The sequence below is a fragment of the Pseudophryne corroboree genome, chromosome 9, assembly GCF_028390025.1.
Source record: "Pseudophryne corroboree isolate aPseCor3 chromosome 9, aPseCor3.hap2, whole genome shotgun sequence".
In the NCBI taxonomy this organism is placed as follows: Eukaryota; Metazoa; Chordata; class Amphibia; order Anura; family Myobatrachidae; genus Pseudophryne; species Pseudophryne corroboree.
The window spans coordinates 177,309,161-177,326,591 of record NC_086452.1 but is presented as its reverse complement, the minus strand read 5'-3'; the positions used below and the strand labels follow the sequence as shown (position 1 = coordinate 177,326,591).

At 44.2% G+C, this 17,431-nt stretch overlaps 1 protein-coding gene across 1 annotated transcript in view; it reads left to right on the top strand.

The window, feature by feature from the left end:
- LOC134958769 (calcium-activated chloride channel regulator 1-like) overlaps positions 1-17,431 on the top strand; it is a 171,792-nt gene that overhangs the window by 146,598 nt on the left and 7,763 nt on the right. Inside the window, exons 9-14 of the mRNA XM_063941505.1 lie at positions 3,173-3,350; positions 7,866-7,972; positions 8,458-8,682; positions 8,950-9,220; positions 13,629-13,793; positions 16,011-16,247. Coding sequence (XP_063797575.1) covers positions 3,173-3,350; positions 7,866-7,972; positions 8,458-8,682; positions 8,950-9,220; positions 13,629-13,793; positions 16,011-16,247 — 1,183 coding nt within the window. The remainder of the gene's footprint in view (positions 1-3,172; positions 3,351-7,865; positions 7,973-8,457; positions 8,683-8,949; positions 9,221-13,628; positions 13,794-16,010; positions 16,248-17,431) is intronic.

Genomic DNA, 17,431 nt, shown 5'->3' with positions numbered 1-17,431 from the left:
AAGCTAAGTGACACAAGTGGCCGACACAAACACCTGGCCCATCTAGGAGTGGCACTGCAAACAGCACATGATGCAAAGAAAAAAAGAGGCGCACCACAAGTATAGAATGTAGATGGATAGTTTACTTAATGAATGACGACACAGAGGTAGGTACAGCAGTGGCCTACCTTACTGCTATATATAGTATACTGGTGGTCACTGTGTCAGCAAACTGCAAAACTAAAATGCACCACAGGTATAGAATGTAGATGGATAGTATACTTAATGAATGATGACACAGAGGTAGGTACAGCAGTGGCCTACCGTACTGCTATATATAGTATACTGGTGGTCCCTGGTCAGCAAAACTCTGCACTGTACTCCTCCTATATAATATTAATTATACTGGTGGTCCCCAGTCCCCACAATAAAGCAGTACACTGAGCACAGATATGGAGTGTTTTTCAGGCAGACAACGTATACTGGTGGTCACTGTCAGCAAAACTCTGCACTGTACTCTTGCTATATAATACAGCTGCTCCCCAGTCCCCACAATTAAGCAGTGTGAGCACAGATATATTATGCAGCACACTGAGCACAGATATGGTTTGGAGCATTTTTTTCAGGCAGAGAACGGATAAAAACTGGTGGTCACTTATCAGCAAAACTCTGCACTGTACTCCTCCTAACAGCTGCTCCCCAGTCCTCCCCACAATTAAGCAATAAAGCAATCAAGTTCAACAATAAAAGGAGAGGACGCCAGCCACGTCCTCTCCCTATCATCTCCAATGCACGAGTGAAAATGGCGGCGACGCGCGGCTGCTTATATAGAATCCGAATCTCGCGAGAATCCGACAGCGGGATGATGACGTTCGGGCGCGCTCGGGTTAGCCGAGCAAGGCGGGAAGGTTCGAACCTGCCTCGGACCCGTGTAAAAAGGGTGAAGTTCGGGGGGGTTCGGTTTCCGAGAATCCGAACCCGCTCATCTCTAGTATATATAATCACAGAACAAAGTCCTGGGAAGCCGCACTGACGCTTTCAACTGTTAAAAATGCAGGTGTCCGGTTAAAGCACAAATGATATATCATCACATATCCATCCCGCAACTCCAGGGCTATGGTAAGGACAGAACCAGCACACTGTTGAATTTCAAGCAGTTTTTACTCCATGTAACAAACAAACAAACATTAAGCACTGGGCTCAGCATATACTCATCATATAGAAGCAGTTGATAGCCACTGGTATACTACCAAACAGCCGTTTTCGGTAATAATCCTTCTTCAGGGGAACAACCGGCTAAAGTGCCATAGTGCGAAATGAGAAAAGTGTCTGCGTACATTATAAGCTATGCATCACCTGAGAGCACTGTTTATACTCACAAGTCACCAGTCACCACCATCACCCGCTTTCCCGTGCCGCTGTCCCGGAGGCCGGTCCCGCCGTGCGTCACACTGCGGGTAACTCCCGTTGGTAAAATGCACTTCGCGCACCACCAGGCCGGAAGTTCAGGTCCGCGGAACACAAGCCGCCTGTCACCTAAGCGGAAGTCCCTGCTCCTGGCCACCGCTGCCCGGCACATACACTTGTCTGCGGCGGCAGTGTCACTCTTCAATTCAGCGTCGATCTGTGAGCCAATCAGAGCTTGCGGACCGGCAGCTAAGGCTGCCGGACCACAAGCTTTTATTGGCTCACGGACCGGCGCCTAATTGAAGAGAGACACTGTGAGGCACTGAAGGGGACATGAATATCTGGCACTGGGGGCATAGCTGGCACTGTGGGGGCATGTGTATCTGGCACTGGGGGCATATCTGGCACTGTGAGCATATATGTATCTGGCACTTTGAGGCATATATGTATTTGGCACTATCGGGCATATGTGTATCTGGCACTGTGGGGCATCTGTGTACTTGGCACTGTGGGGCATATGTGTATTTGGCACTGTGGGGCATATATGTATCTGGCACTGTGGGGCATATATGTATCTGGCACTGTAGGGCATATATGTATCTGGCACTGTGGGGCATATATGTATCTGGTACTGTGGGGCATATGTATCTGGAACTGTGGGGACATGTGTATCTGACACTGGGGGCATATATGTATCTGGCACTGTGGGGACATATGTGTATCTGGCACTGTGGGGACATATGTTTCTGGCACTGTGGAGGCACCCATATCATACTCCTACAAACATCATACTGAAAGGTGTGCGCACAAAAATGGGGCGTGGCTTTGTGAATACTAGGCCATGCCCCATTTTTGCGCGCGCCTTCGGTGTGCGCATGATACTGCCTCTTGTCCTTGACTACAGATCTTTTCTGGCTCTTTGCCTCTGACTGGTTGGCCACCCCTGGTTTAGATGGTAAAAACTTTAAAAATGTCATGTTTTCTTTTAATGATTTTTATTTTCCAATGTTTCACCTAGAATGAAGGCTCACAAGTAATGCTCGCTCTGTTTTTGCACCCAACTGGGAAACCCTGGTTTAAAGTTAATTTAAGAAGGAAGCATTTTGTAGAACACACGTCTCCTTTGCTATAGTGCCATTTCATGTTTATTTATCACCCACTTCAGGCAACTGCCAACTGGTATTTTATTTATTGTGTTTTACGTCAATTTAACGCATGGAAATTGGTATGATGCTAGCAACCATTGCTTATAGCATTGCCATACCCACTGGTAATTTTAATTTTATTGTGTTCTGTTGCTGCTGCTATTTTTGGAATTCTATTTATTAAATTTGTTTGCAGTTACTATATCTGAATTCATTGTAAAATCTACAGTGATCTATAAAATGCTAGTAAAATGCACCTGCATTTGAGATGTATTCTCACTAGTGTTAAAATAAAACTGAAGTGAGTATAAAGTGTTTTTTTTTCCATCTAAGGCTACCATAAATTCTTCTGTTACCGCTGAACTAATGAATGAGACACCGTATATTCTTTGTTGGGGAGTAAGAATGATTTCTTGAATAATGAAGGTCTTAAACAGAATACATAAAGTGATATACTTATTATTTACATTTCATCATGATATTAATAATAACACATGCACATGATTATTTTTATAATGTATAGGAGATAAGCAAGTCTTTTCTACTTAAAATCATAATATGTAGCAGGTACACAATAATAAAATAAACAAATTCAATTGATAAGTATGTTGAGGCATTAAGCAAAGCTTTTATTATTACAGGTGATCAAAGAGCTTGATGGCCATACAGAAGGTTCTGAAATCATCTTGGCAGTCAGCGGGAGTGACAGAAATATATATAAGTGTTTATCAGAAGTGACTGGGAGTGGCACTGTTATTCACACAATAGCTATGGGGTCCAATGCTGATCCTGAACTGGAACAGTTAGCAGAATTTACAGGTGTGTGTATGGATAAACAAAATTGTACTATACCAGTTCTATTAGGGATAGTAGAGCTACTCAATACCAATTTATAAATGGTGCAAATAAATATGAGACTAGAATGGGGATTTATCACCAGGGGCAGATTGTTAACTAAAAGTGGCCCTGTGAAATATTGTAGAAGTGGCCCGACATGGGCAGCACAAGAGGTAGCCATGGCAGCTTCACTGGTTGGCAGAGTTGCTGTACTGCAGAGATGGAATAGCAGAATGAACGGGGACAATGCAGTGTACTGAGGGGGTAATTCAGACCTGATCACTGTGCTGCTAATACCCCTTTTACACTCGCATGAAAATCCCGGGATTTTGCACGTGAACGCGCATCATCCCGGGATTTTTGACAGCGTGAAAGGGTACAGGGACAATTTCCCGGGTCGAGCATCCCGGGATTTCAACCCAGGTCTCGACCAGGGTTGGTCCCGGGACCGTCCCGGGAAGCTGTGTAGTGTGAAAGGGTCCGTCCCGGGATTCACTATCCCGGGACTGTTAAAAGGACTCGGATTGGAGCTTTCTTGGGCTCAGAAAAGATGATGTCATCTTTTCTGAGCCCAAAGCCATTTCTAATGACATACTTATGCATTTGCAGGGATATCCCGGGATCAGTGTAAATGGGGCTGTCCCGGGTCGATCCCAGGTCTTAGTGCAGTGTGAAAGGGGTCAGTCCCGGGAATGCATCCCGGGAGTGCGAGTGTAAAAGGGGTATAATTGTTCTGTCCTGAGTTCCGATAGTCGCCGCACAAGGGGAGTGTAAATTCGCTCAGTGCAAGTGTGCGATCGCATTTGTACGCTGTACGAAAATGTCCCTCAGTCGGCGGACAGCTGCAAATCTGTTCGCATCACACTCACCATCGAATGATGTTTCTATACTGTGCCACACACCCACCCTGAAAACGTTTGGGCACGCCTGCGTTTTTTCTGACGCTCAGAAAACGGCCAGTTACCATCCACAAACGTCCTCTTCCTGTCAATCACCTTGCGAACAGCCATGTGATCGAAATTTTCGCACCATCCTGTCGCTGTTTGGCGATGCACGTGCGCAGTGCATACGCCTACGCAGTCAATCAATAATCACCCACTATGCAAAAACACACAGCAGCGATCAGTTCTGAATCGGGCCCTGAGTGCAGTAGGCTGCCTGTGGGGGTAGGACCACATGACAACACACAAAACAGGCCCTACAGAAACGTCGACCTACCAGGAATCTTCCTGGTGAGCCCTATGGCCAACCCACCCCTGATTATCACAACAAGCAACATAATACTACAGTACTGTAACAGCCAATATAGGACTCATAATAACACATCAGCTTATTTTCCAGAATACTTCCTGACATTATAACATTCAATATTCTTAAAGTAGTGCTATAAAATTTGGCAGTCTAAAGTGCCAGTCTGAGGAAACTGGCATACACATAGCAAGTAAACTGGCACACATAGCAAGTAAACTGGCACACATATTAAGGAAACTGGCACATATAGCAAAGAACTGGCACACATAGCAAGAAAACTGGCACACATAGTAAGGAATCTGGCACATATAGCAAAGAACTGGCACACATAGCAAGAAAACTGGCACACACAGCAAGGAAACTGGCACACACAGTAAGTAAACTGGCACACATGAAATACACAGCGGTTATTGCTTTAGAAATTAGTTGCCATTTTTGTATGTATTTTCTTGCAAAACTACATAGTCACCCCACAATATCCTGACAGATCCCAGCATCGATTCCGAATGGGTAGTGTTGCATATACCACCAATGACCAGCATATTTGTTGCCTATCCAAAGCTGGTAACAGCCCCTTTCTCCCCCTGATGCCAGTGCTGCCCAATGTTTGAATGATACCTCAGTATTTACACAGTTGGCTTATTGTTTGTACAGTAAGGGATGGTTTCAACCTCCCTGCCACAAACCATAAGTAGTTGTGCTGCCTATATCTAGTGAAACTGTGCTTTTATTTCTGTTTGATATTTGTTGAATCATCCCCATTTTTACAAAGAAAGACACTTCTTTTGTGCCTTATTATTATTATTTTCCGTATTTGTTAGAAATGTCTACTCATTCCCATTCATATTGTATAGTACAATCTTGTCATGTAATGAATACTCTCTGTAAGGTTCGTTGTCATAAAAAATTATATGAAGGATTTATGCACTTTACAGTTTAATTTATGTTTTTGGAAATTATTTAATACTCCTTAACAGTCTAAGCTAACAGAATACAGTCCAAACTATAGTCATCACTTACACTTATTACATTGTGAGGCAGTTACGGTGGGCCCAACCAGGATTAGAAGAATTCAAGTATAAAACGCAAAAGTGCGCTTAAACATTCTCTCAATGCAGATTCTCCATAGTGCAATATTTAAGACCTAGGGCCTAATTCAGATCTGATCGCAGAAGCAAAATTGTTTTCCAATGGGCAAAACCATGTGCACTGCAGGTGGGGCAAATATAACATGTGCAAAGAGAGTTAGAGTTGGGTGGGGTGTGTTTAAATAGAAATCTAAATTGCAGTGTAAAAATAAAGCAGCCAGTATTTACTCTGCGCAGAAACAAAATTACCCACTTAAATCTAAATTTCTCTGCACATTTTATATCTGCCCCCCCCCCCTGCAGTGCACATGCTTTTGTTCGTTAGAGAAAGATTTTGCTGCTGCGATCAGGTCTGAATTAGGCCCCTAGACCAGTGGTTACAAAATGTTTTTGAATCACGGCGACTTTGAGTATCAGAATTTTCACTGTACCTCATGCCAAAAGTTTGTTATTGGGAAATTTAGAAAGAAATTTTAAATTAAGTAAATTGTGATTATATGTCATCCTTAATTCTATTGTGTGAGAGGGACAATATTTGCTTCTGTTTGTCCACATATTTAATGATTGGCAGCCACCAGCACTGATTTGCCTATTATATTGATCGTAAATAATTTGAATTGGTCCTGGACCATCAATCCAAGGCTCCCCAGCAACTGCCCCGAGGCACCCCAGGGTGCCACGGCACACAGTTTGAGAACCACTGCCATAGTCCATTCTTTATCAAGATGTTAGACAGAAGTAGACGTGCTACATTATGATTAGACAAAGTCTTAATTCACATCAATTAACAATCAACAAGGTGTGCACGTGTCTATCTGAGACTTTGTCAACCAACTTGAAATATTGGGAATTATGCATCAAACCTTCAAAAGAGGTTTGATAATCTTCCCCTATGGGGCCTATTTATCAATTTATAATTGCGGGATATTGCCCGTTATCAGGGTAAGAGGTTACCCACAAATATTAAGTATCTCTCAAATGTATATACAGGGGACCGCAGCCGAATTTACCTAGCTCTTTAGATGGTGTTAGCCATTGTAGCCTATGGGCTACGCCTTTAGCATTTACTGGAAGAGGGATCTGTGGGATACCTCCCTAGGAATTGCCAAGCATACATGCATGGTCAGCAGACAGTGCCGTGAGGTCCTGAAGAAGAAGTGAAGTAATCACATTAGCAATCACTCACTTCTAACACATCGCAAGGGTGGGCTCCCTTTGGAGCCAATGTCTCTGCATGTACAGTAGTTGTTCATACATTCCGGCAAACAATCATTTGTCATTGCTGTGATGAGAAATATATATTTTTTTTTGCTTAAATCTAACTCATATGATGCAATGTCAAGGGAGAGAGGAATAGTTAAGGGTGACACCTTTAGAAGGTCAAAAACCTGTAATTATTTAGTTTTTTTTTTACTGTGTTACTACGTTAAGCAACGTGTGAGAAAAACGTGGTAGTCATACTTTTATTCAGCTGGAAGAGAGGGCATATTTAATTGCGTTCTTCAATGAAAGGAAACATAGTTTATATGAAACCATCCTGTTATAGACATGGTCATCTTGTGAGGTAGGCTAAGACAGTTCTCTATTTGCTCAGGGATATACTTTGTGTGCAGAGTGTCACTTTATATGGTTATAGACGTTTATGTTTATTTGGTTATAGAAGCTTATGTTTAGACTTATGTACTGTATAAGAAGAGAAAACAAATGTCCAACAAATGGCAATAATTTGTTGGACTCATAGGCATTTCAATAATGGGTGCAGTGTGTGTGCGATGCACACGGGCCTCTGGGTCAGGGGGTCCCACACTGCACCCATATATTATACTTACCCCTCTGGAGTCCCGCGATGTGGCCCTCCAGTACGGGCACAAATCACTCGGAAAATGGCCACCTCAGCCATTTCCGAGTGATTTGCATATGCACACTGGAGATGTCCCTGGGAACAAGGTGCAGACGCCATGTTCCCGGAGTCCTGCGCATGCGCAGTAGACTCTGGCTTTATGCCAGAGTCTAATTGCTGCCGGAGAGGAGGGAGCCCGCGACGGAGGATGCACGCAGGTCCCTTCCTCTCTTAAAACTCCCCTGGTTGGACTACATCATGCATCAGATTCTGACTATACAATACAGTGATGTCTGTTGTATTTCTGTTGTGTATAAGGTGGAACAACGTTCTTTGCCTCGGATAGTATGGAATCAGACAATTTAATTGGAGCTTTTACTCAAATAACCCCAATACATGGAATTACTGTTGACCCATTTATAAAGGTGAGATTATTGCAGGAAAAAATATATAATTTATTCTATCTTAAACACCATTTTTATTAGTTCATTATATAATGTGTTCTCATTCATTTAATACATAAGAATTCTTCATTTTTTTTCAATCCCAAAAATCTATATTTAATGAAAAAAAGTGTAAACAGGATAAAGCTGTTACAGTATGTCAATCCGGGTGGTCTTTAGTATGCCGCCGGCCAGGATCCCGGCGACCAGCATACCGGCGCCGGGATCCCAACCGCCAGCATGCCGACACATATTCTCCCTCTTGGCGGTCCATGACCCCTCTGGAGGGAGAACACCGTAACCGCAAGGGGCTCATTAGCGCTCGCCCAGGTGTCGGTATGCTGGCGGACGGAATCCTGGAAACGGTATGCTGGCCCCCGGGATCCCGGCCGTCGGTTACTCATACTACAGTCGTCAATACAACTCCTATCTACTGTATCTACTAATTACATTTCTTTTGCTTTTAGATAACCAGTGTTTTGAAGCTCATCCAAGTTTCATGTCACTTATCTGGCTCTGTATTTATAGACAGCACTGTGGGGAATGATACATCTTTTATTATTACCTGGCAGGCCCCTGAGCCTCCTAATATTATTATTCAGGATCCCACAGGATACAATTACACAAATAAAGAGTTTGAACATGATCACGTCTCACATGTCTCTCATCTGAAAGTTCCAGGAACTGCTCAGGTAACATTTCACAACCTTTAGTTTATATTCTGAAGATTATACAAGTGCAATCATAAAACAGTGATATTTGTGAGAGTGATATTTTATATTTCTTTTTTGTTTTGTTTTAATTTTATTTACTGTGCATTTTAGTGTACTTTTATAAGAAATTGCATAATGCGTATATTGTGGTTGCACAGTATATGGCTGTTTTAGATTAAACAAGCTTTGATCTTTAATGTTGATGATGACAATAATTTTAAAGCTATTTATATTTATCTAATTCAGGGTGGAACTTGGACGTATAAGATAACAAACTCAATACACAAACTGCAAGCTCTTGGCATTTTAGTGGCCTCAAGATCATCATCTAAAACCATACCAGCTCTGGTTGTCACTGCTGACAAGTTCAATCACACAGTCCATTCTCCACATCCAGTGATTTTATTTGCAGAGCTTAAACAAGGATTTACTGTCATATTGGGAGCTCATGTGACAGCTGTTATTGAATCAGAAGATGAAGATCCTATCATTGTAACACTCAATGATAATGGTGCAGGTAGACCAGCAGCTTAATAGCTCAGCATTTATTACAGAAGGTACAACATACCTAATGATTTAGGACTAACATAATAAAAATCAGGGAATGGATTCCACACAGGATATTACTCTTATACCCTGCATTGCCAAGGGTGGCAGTCACTTTCGCATAAACATATGACATTATTTGGGAAAACAGAAGAATGCAGCACCACTTGTGAGAGTATATCTACCAGTCTTTAGTACTAATGTAGGGGGAGATGTATGAAAGTGCGCTGTGGTTTTAATCAGCCGCAGCGCACGCTAAGCCTGCTTTTTCCGGAAGTCTGTAATGTAAGAACGGCGTGTTTATGCCATGTGCAATGTCGGTCATGCGCCCCCGCCGCTTACCGCTTCCCCGCTGGTCGCAATGAGAGACACCTCCTATGGCCACAGATCTGGAACACCTCCCCCGGCCAGCAAAGTGTGGATACAGCATTCATGGATGTTTTTTTATTTTTTATTGTAATTGACACAATAAAACTTTATTGTATCGGACAAACACTTCCTCACACCGCCGGTGGCGCATGGCCCGGAGGTCGCTAGCGACGCCAGCTGGAAGCAGGGGAGAAGGGCGCATGTGCACAGACTGCAGTGCCGATAACAGCATTGCCGATGTGGGAGAAGGCATATCATGCTACAGGTGACATAACACCCTCCCACATTGGCAGGCACTCAAATAATACATTGTGGCGGCACTTCCAGTCGTATCATCATGATAATGTGGTGATACGGCCTCAAGTACATAACGTCCGTTAGGACATTTTTCATACATCTCCCCCATAATTTGAATTAAAATGACACTCCCAGTTTCGTGGGCGTCAGCTGTCCCTTAAATATGTACACAGAATTGGTTAGTTACTGTCAGAAAGTATGTGGTGATTGGGGATAAGGGTTCAAGCGACCAATGGTGTCTATCTAGATGGGGATGATAACTTACAAATCTAAATAGAAGATATGGTAATCAAGCTAAAAATTTAACAAAGGGTTTTTATTAGTGTTATACAGAGTCTATGTTAAATATCAGGATAAAAAGTTTAAAAAATGCAGCTAATCTGAATAAAAGTACAATATTAAAATCAAGATATAAAAGAGCTTAACTGAAGTAGTAGGAGGTCACTGGGGGAAAGACCAACACATTTCGTCCTTCAGACTTCTTCAAGGGGTACCCATAGAAGTCTATGGGTAAGAACCGGTGGTTTACGTTAAACTGCAAGGTTAATTGAGGTCAGTCTTGTGATTGACCTAAATTAGCCTTGTGATGTACCCCAAACAGCAGGTTCCCACCCATAGACGTTTATGGGGACTTTTCCCCCTGTATTTTTGGAACCAGAGCCCAGTGCTGGTCCTTTAAATACAGGGGACCTCACTCTTTTTACCCCCTATATTTTTAGAACCAAGAATGGCTCAAAGAGGCCGGCGCTGGTTATGCTTAGGAGGGGGGATCCAATACAGTTTTATTATTATTATTATTTATTTTTATCTCTTTTTTTAACTTTTACACAGCGAAGCACTGCACGGATCTCACTGATCTGTGCAGGCTTCTCTAAACACGCTGCTCAGGGGGACGTCTATTTGAAACGTGCATTTTGATCCAAGTTTGCACTATTCACGTGTGTGTTTGCAGAAACGATTCTTGGTAAATTTCAGAGTTTCACTGAAGTCTATATGAAATCCACCCAGGTTTTCTCGATGGTGTATTTGATCGTATATCCCTGTCCTCCCGTGTTTTGTAGTTCTATTTGACCTAACACTACTGTGTTAGGTGTTTGGTAAATTTCCGAGATTGAAAAAAAAACCTGTGTTTGCCATCTCAGGCAAACACAAGCTTAGTAAATTTACCCCTTAGATTCTGCAATAACTGTTTTTTTGTGATTTTTACAAATTTATTAAAAATAAAAAACTAAGAAATCACATGTACACAAGTATTCACAGCCTTTGCCATGAAGCTCAAAATTGAGCTCAGGTGCATCCTGTCTCCACTGATCATCCTTGAGATGTTCCTACAGCTTAATTGGAGTCCACCTGTGGTAAATTCAGTCTACATAAGGTCCCACACTTGACAGTGCATGTCTGAGCACAAACCAAGCATGAAGTTAAAGGAATTGTCTGTAGACCTCCGAGACAGGATTGTCTCGAAGATCAAATCTGGGGAAGGGTACAGAAAAATATCTGTTGCTTTGAAGGTCCCAATGAGCACAGTGGCTTCCATCATCTGTAAATGGAAGAAGTTCAGAACCACCAGGACTCTTCCTAGAGCTGGCCAGCCGACTGAGCAATCGGGGGAGAAGGGCCCTAGTTGGGGCGTGACCAAGAACCCGATAGTCACTCTGTCAGAGCTACAGCATTCTTCTGTGGAGAGAGGAGAATCTTCCAGAAGTACAACCATCTCTGCAGCAATCCACCAATGAGTGGCCAGACGGAAGTCACTTCTTAGTAAAAAGCACATGGCAGCCCACCTGGAGTTTGCCAAAATGCACATGAAGGACTCTCAGACCATGAGAAACAAAATTCTCTGGTCTGATGAGACAAAGATGGAACTCTTCGTTGTGAATGCCAGGCGTCATGTTTGGACGAAACCAGGCACTGCTTATCACCAGGCCAATACCATCCCTACAGTGAAGCATGGTGGTGGCAGCATCATGCTGTGGGGATGTTATTCAGTGGCAGGAACTGGGAGTCTAATCAGGATAGAGGGAAAGATAAATGCAGCAATGTACAGAGACATCCAGGAAGAAAACCTGCTCCAAAGCGCTCTTGACCTAAGACTGGGGCAACGGTTCATCTTTCAGCAGGACAAAGACCCTAAGCACACAGCCAAGATATCAAAGGAGTGGCTTCAGGACAACTCTGTGAATGTCCTTGAGTGGCTCAGTCAGAGCCCAGACTTGAATCCGATTGAACATCTCTGGAGAGATCTGAAAATGGCTGTGCACCGACTCTTCCGATCCAACCTGATGGAGCTTGAGAGGCTGCAAAGAGGAATGGGCGAAACTGCTCAAAGATAGGTGTGCCAAGCTTGTGGCATCATATTCAAAAAGACTTGAGGCTGTAATTGCTGCCAAAGGTGCATCAACAAAGTATTCAGCAACGGCTGTGAATACTTATGTACATGTGATTTCTAAGTTTTTTATTTTTAATAAATTTGCAAAAATCTCCCAAAAACTTTTTTCATGTTGTCATTATGGGGGTATTGTGTGTAGAATTTTGAGGGAAAAAATGAATTTATTCCATTATGGAATAAGGCTGTAACATAACAAAATGTGGAGAAAGTGAAGCACTGTGAATACTTTCCGGATGCACTGTATCTTTACACAAATAAACAGTTTTTTCACATTTCTTGTGCCAATCGTAGATTGATTGTCTAGTTGGTGTTGATTTCCCAAATTGTGTTCTTACTTTATTCAAGCACACAAAATGCCTCTTCACAGGATTTGCCTGACTGGTTATGTGATGCACTTCCAGTTGCTTACGTCACCATAGCCTTCCATAGTTAAAACTTCCAGTTTCTGCAACGGGGTACACTGTGTTCCACAGGGAACACATCGGAGTGTAGAGATGTATCTTGATCCAGAGTCACCGACAAGCTAAAGCTTTAGACTGTCCCAGGATGCGTTGCGGGGCCTCCTCTATATAACCCTGCCTCCAGGCACTGTGAGCTCAGTTTTAGAGCAGGTCACTTAACAGGGAAGGGGGGGGGAAAGACGGGGACTGCACAGGCAGCCCTGAAAAAGCTATTTAGAAGACTTCAAGGGCTGCAGCACTTCATATGTCAGTGTGACATACTGTGCTGCGGCTCCATCACCTCCCCAGCGGCATCGCATACTTCCGCTGGCTCTGTTCCCGCGTACTTGCGGCGGAGACGCTCCGGTTCCTAGGCACACCACCGCAGATGTTCTCCTGGATCGCGTGGCTGCTTCTCAAGGAGGAGGTAAGAAGGTCCCCCAGGCAGTACCCGCCATTAAATCACGTTCCGGTCGCGGTCTAAGGAGATGGACCGCAACGCTGGCGTAGACATTGTGGTTGTGCAGGGACCCCACTATATCCACCAGGGCAGGGTCGCACAGGTCGGATAATACATTACATAATGCATTCTGGGACAGTCTAAAGCTTTAGCCTGTTTTTGCCTCTGGATCAAGATCCATCTCTACACACCGATGTATTCCCTTTGGAACCCAGTGTACCGCACAGAAAGAGATGTAACCATGGTAAGTCTACCATAAATCTCCTTTTTTCTATGAAACTGTGTATGGTGCATGTCATTATCTTAACTAGTCGTTATTTTAAAAATTGTTAAAACTTAACCCTGTATTAAGGTGTAGCCATTGGAAAGAAATTGGATTTTAATTGCTAACTATAGGTTCATATGAGTTCTATATGAAATTTAGGTGCTGACATTACCAAGGATGATGGCATATATTCCATATATGTATTTTGGTTCCGGCGCGATGGTAGACATACAGTGAAAATTCTTGCTGAGTGGACAAATGATGTCTCCTTAATGCCCATGCAGAGCAGTCGAGCCATGTACGTTCCTGGATACATAGAAAATGGTGAGCACATTATACCAACATACAGTAATCTTAAATACGGGATAGGTATGAATTGCTGATGGATGGGATGCCGGCGGTTAGAATCCCGACAACGACATCCCATCCATCAGAATGCCGACATCCCCCCAGAAAGCCCCCTAACCATCCTCTTCTTCCTACCCTAACCCTCCCATGTGGGTGCCTAACCCTAACCTTTCCCGGTGGTGCCTTTCCCTAACCCTCCCCGCTTGGTGCCTAACCCTAACCCTCCCTTCCCCGCTGCCTAAACCTAACCCTCCCCGCTTGATGTCTAACCCTAACCTCACCTTCTAAGTGCCTAACACTAACCCTCCCTCCCCGGTCCCTAACCCTAAACCTCCCAGCACTGCATGCTATCCCTAACTTCCCTTCTGCAGCCTAAACCTAACCCCTTCCCCTGCGGCAAGGCAGCAGTGCATTCCGCTATCCGGATGTTTAGAATGCCGGCTGTCGGTAATGTGACACCGGCATCCCGAATGGCATTGGTATCTTGACGCCAGCGATACGTTCTCCCTTGGGATCCCAGCGTCGATATATTGACTACCGGGTTCCCATATCTCGGGAAGCTAACTGCTTCCCTTACATACATATGTTTTGTTAAGTTTAAAGATTCTGATTATATAGTAAGCAACTTAAATTGCATTAAATATAAACAGAACAATATACAGTACATGTAATATGGAGCTAAACAGATAATATATCATTCTTGCACTGTAAAACTTGCTAATACAAGATGTATAATGTAGCCAGTTATATAACCTCTCTGAGGGGCAGCACGGTCGGCGCATACTCCATAGGTGGTGTGGTTGCTATAAAGGTGAGATGTGCATGATCACATCATTGTGGCTCCGCCCCTGGATTTACAGTGCAGAGAAAACAGGCATTGCATAGTGGGTGGCAGGGCTATGATGACGCAATTCAGCTGAAGTCGTGCTCTGTAAGTGGGTGGCCGCAGCGGAGTGCTAGCTGTGGGTGGAGCGGTGTGAGCGTTTGGATGGAGGTGCCGGAGACTTGCCTAACTTTCTGGGGGGGGGGGGGGGGGGGGGGGAGTGAGGAGCCCTACCCGATTTATGGGAGCCTACTGGCCATTCCAGGAAAGTGAGCAAGTATGCCAACAAAGCAAAATATCAAACTACAATAGGCCTGAATCGGAGATGCTAATGCTGCCACCGTTAAGAATGTGAGTGAGTGAGTGAGTGTGCAAAGTTATGCAAATGCTGCAGCTGCCTCATCTTGTACTCAGATGGTCACAGCAGCGATGCTTTTGTACTTGGAGAATAGCTCCCTACCAGCGTAGCTCCCGCGCTGGCAGGGAGCTACTCGTCACTGTCCGGGTCGCAGCGGCTGCGTGTGACATCACGCAGATGCTGCGGCCCGCCCCCCGCATGGTCGGGCATGCCTGCGTTGACCGGAACGCACCCCTAAAACGGCGGCCAAACGCCGCCGGCCCTCCCCATCCCTCCCAGCGACCACCTCTACCTGTCAGGCAAAGGCGATCGCAGGGCTGAGATGGCCGTCGGCTGTCTGGCATGCGCCGCCACATGCGCAATTCAGACCTGATTGGCTACCGTGCGAAAATGCACAGCAGCGATCAGGTCTGAATTAGGCCCATTGTTTCTGCATATGGGATTGCAATTGCAGGCTCAGGCATGCCCCAAAAATGGTCCCGACATGCCTAAAATTTGCTGCCAATCCCTGTTGCCTCACCTAAATGGTCCCTGACTGCAACTTTGTCAAATAATCCTCTCTGTGACCTCTGTCGCATGACCATCACAGCACATGTGCAGTGTAACTCAGACGCATGATCAAGATGTCGCCCAATAATCGCTCCACTGTAAAGCAAGCGAGTTTGCTACAGCTCTGAATCAGGGCCAAAATCTGTCCATGAGTACAAGTGGTGACATTACATAGCCCAGAACCCCTACTGATACAGCTTCATAGCTTTTGCCTCCATATATTAGTGTGTTTTAAAATGGCTCTGAATCTTGATTTTCTCTTTGATACAATATTCTACAATGGGTGCCCTTCATTGATCTGCAATACCAAGTTACAGTATATCAATTTAAAAGTAAAAAAAAACTATCAAAACTATCAAATGCCTCGGCCTGGCACGGGGTTAATATTTTGCTTGGCCAATACTGAAATCTTTATTTGCTTTCTTTAAAAGATTTATATTTGAATAATCCTTATTGATTGCAGATGCCATCAACATGAATCCCCCTAAACCGCTAATCAGTGGTGAAGCTCAATTCTTAAATGAAACCTTCAGCAGGATCCTCTTTTTAGGCAGTTTTATAGTGTCTAATGTCTCCCAGTATGCTATGTTGGAGGATGTTTTTCCGCCATGTAAAATAGTCGATCTTGAAGCAAGGATGGAAAATGATTACGTATTGTTATCTTGGACAGCACCAGGAGACAACTATGATCAGGGAGCTGGTGAGTTTTCTCTGCTGCATTGGTCCATAGTCTTTACTTCATATTACTGTTCATTAAAGCCAACAAAAGAACAATTTATGTTTTATTCAAAATGTGTAGACTACAGCTGAACTATGACTTATATGTGTGAGAGGCGTGGTTGCGTGTCTAGAGATGAGCGCCTGAAATTTTTCGGGTTTTGTGTTTTGGTTTTGGGTTCGGTTCCGCGGCTGTGTTTTGGGTTCGAACGCGTTTTGGCAAAACCTCACCGAATTATTTTTGTCGGATTCGGGTGTGTTTTGGATTCGGGTGTTTTTTTCCAAAAACACTAAAAAACAGCTTAAATCATAGAATTTGGGGGTCATTTTGATCCCAAAGTATTATTAACCTCAAAAACCATAATTTACACTCATTTTCAGTCTATTCTGAATACCTCACACCTCACAATATTATTTTTAGTCCTAAAATTTGCACCGAGGTCGCTGTGTGAGTAAGATAAGCGACCCTAGTGGCCGACACAAACACCGGGCCCATCTAGGAGTGGCACTGCAGTGTCACGCAGGATGTCCCTTCCAAAAAACCCTCCCCAAACAGCACATGACGCAAAGAAAAAAAGAGGCGCAATGAGGTAGCTGTGTGAGTAAGATTAGCGACCCTAGTGGCCGACACAAACACCGGGCCCATCTAGGAGTGGCACTGCAGTGTCACGCAGGATGGCCCTTCCAAAAAACCCTCCCCAAACAGCACATGACGCAAAGAAAAAAAGAGGCGCAATGAGGTAGCTGACTGTGTGAGTAAGATTAGCGACCCTAGTGGCCGACACAAACACCGGGCACATCTAGGAGTGGCACTGCAGTGTCACGCAGGATGTCCCTTCCAAAAAACCCTCCCCAAACAGCACATGACGCAAAGAAAAAAAGAGGCGCAATGAGGTAGCTGTGTGAGTAAGATTAGCGACCCTAGTGGCCGACACAAACACCGGGCCCATCTAGGAGTGGCACTGCAGTGTCACGCAGGATGGCCCTTCCAAAAAACCCTCCCCAAACAGCACATGACGCAAAGAAAAAAAGAGGCGCAATGAGGTAGCTGACTGTGTGAGTAAGATTAGCGACCCTAGTGGCCGACACAAACACCGGGCACATCTAGGAGTGGCACTGCAGTGTCACGCAGGATGTCCCTTCCAAAAAACCCTCCCCAAACAGCAC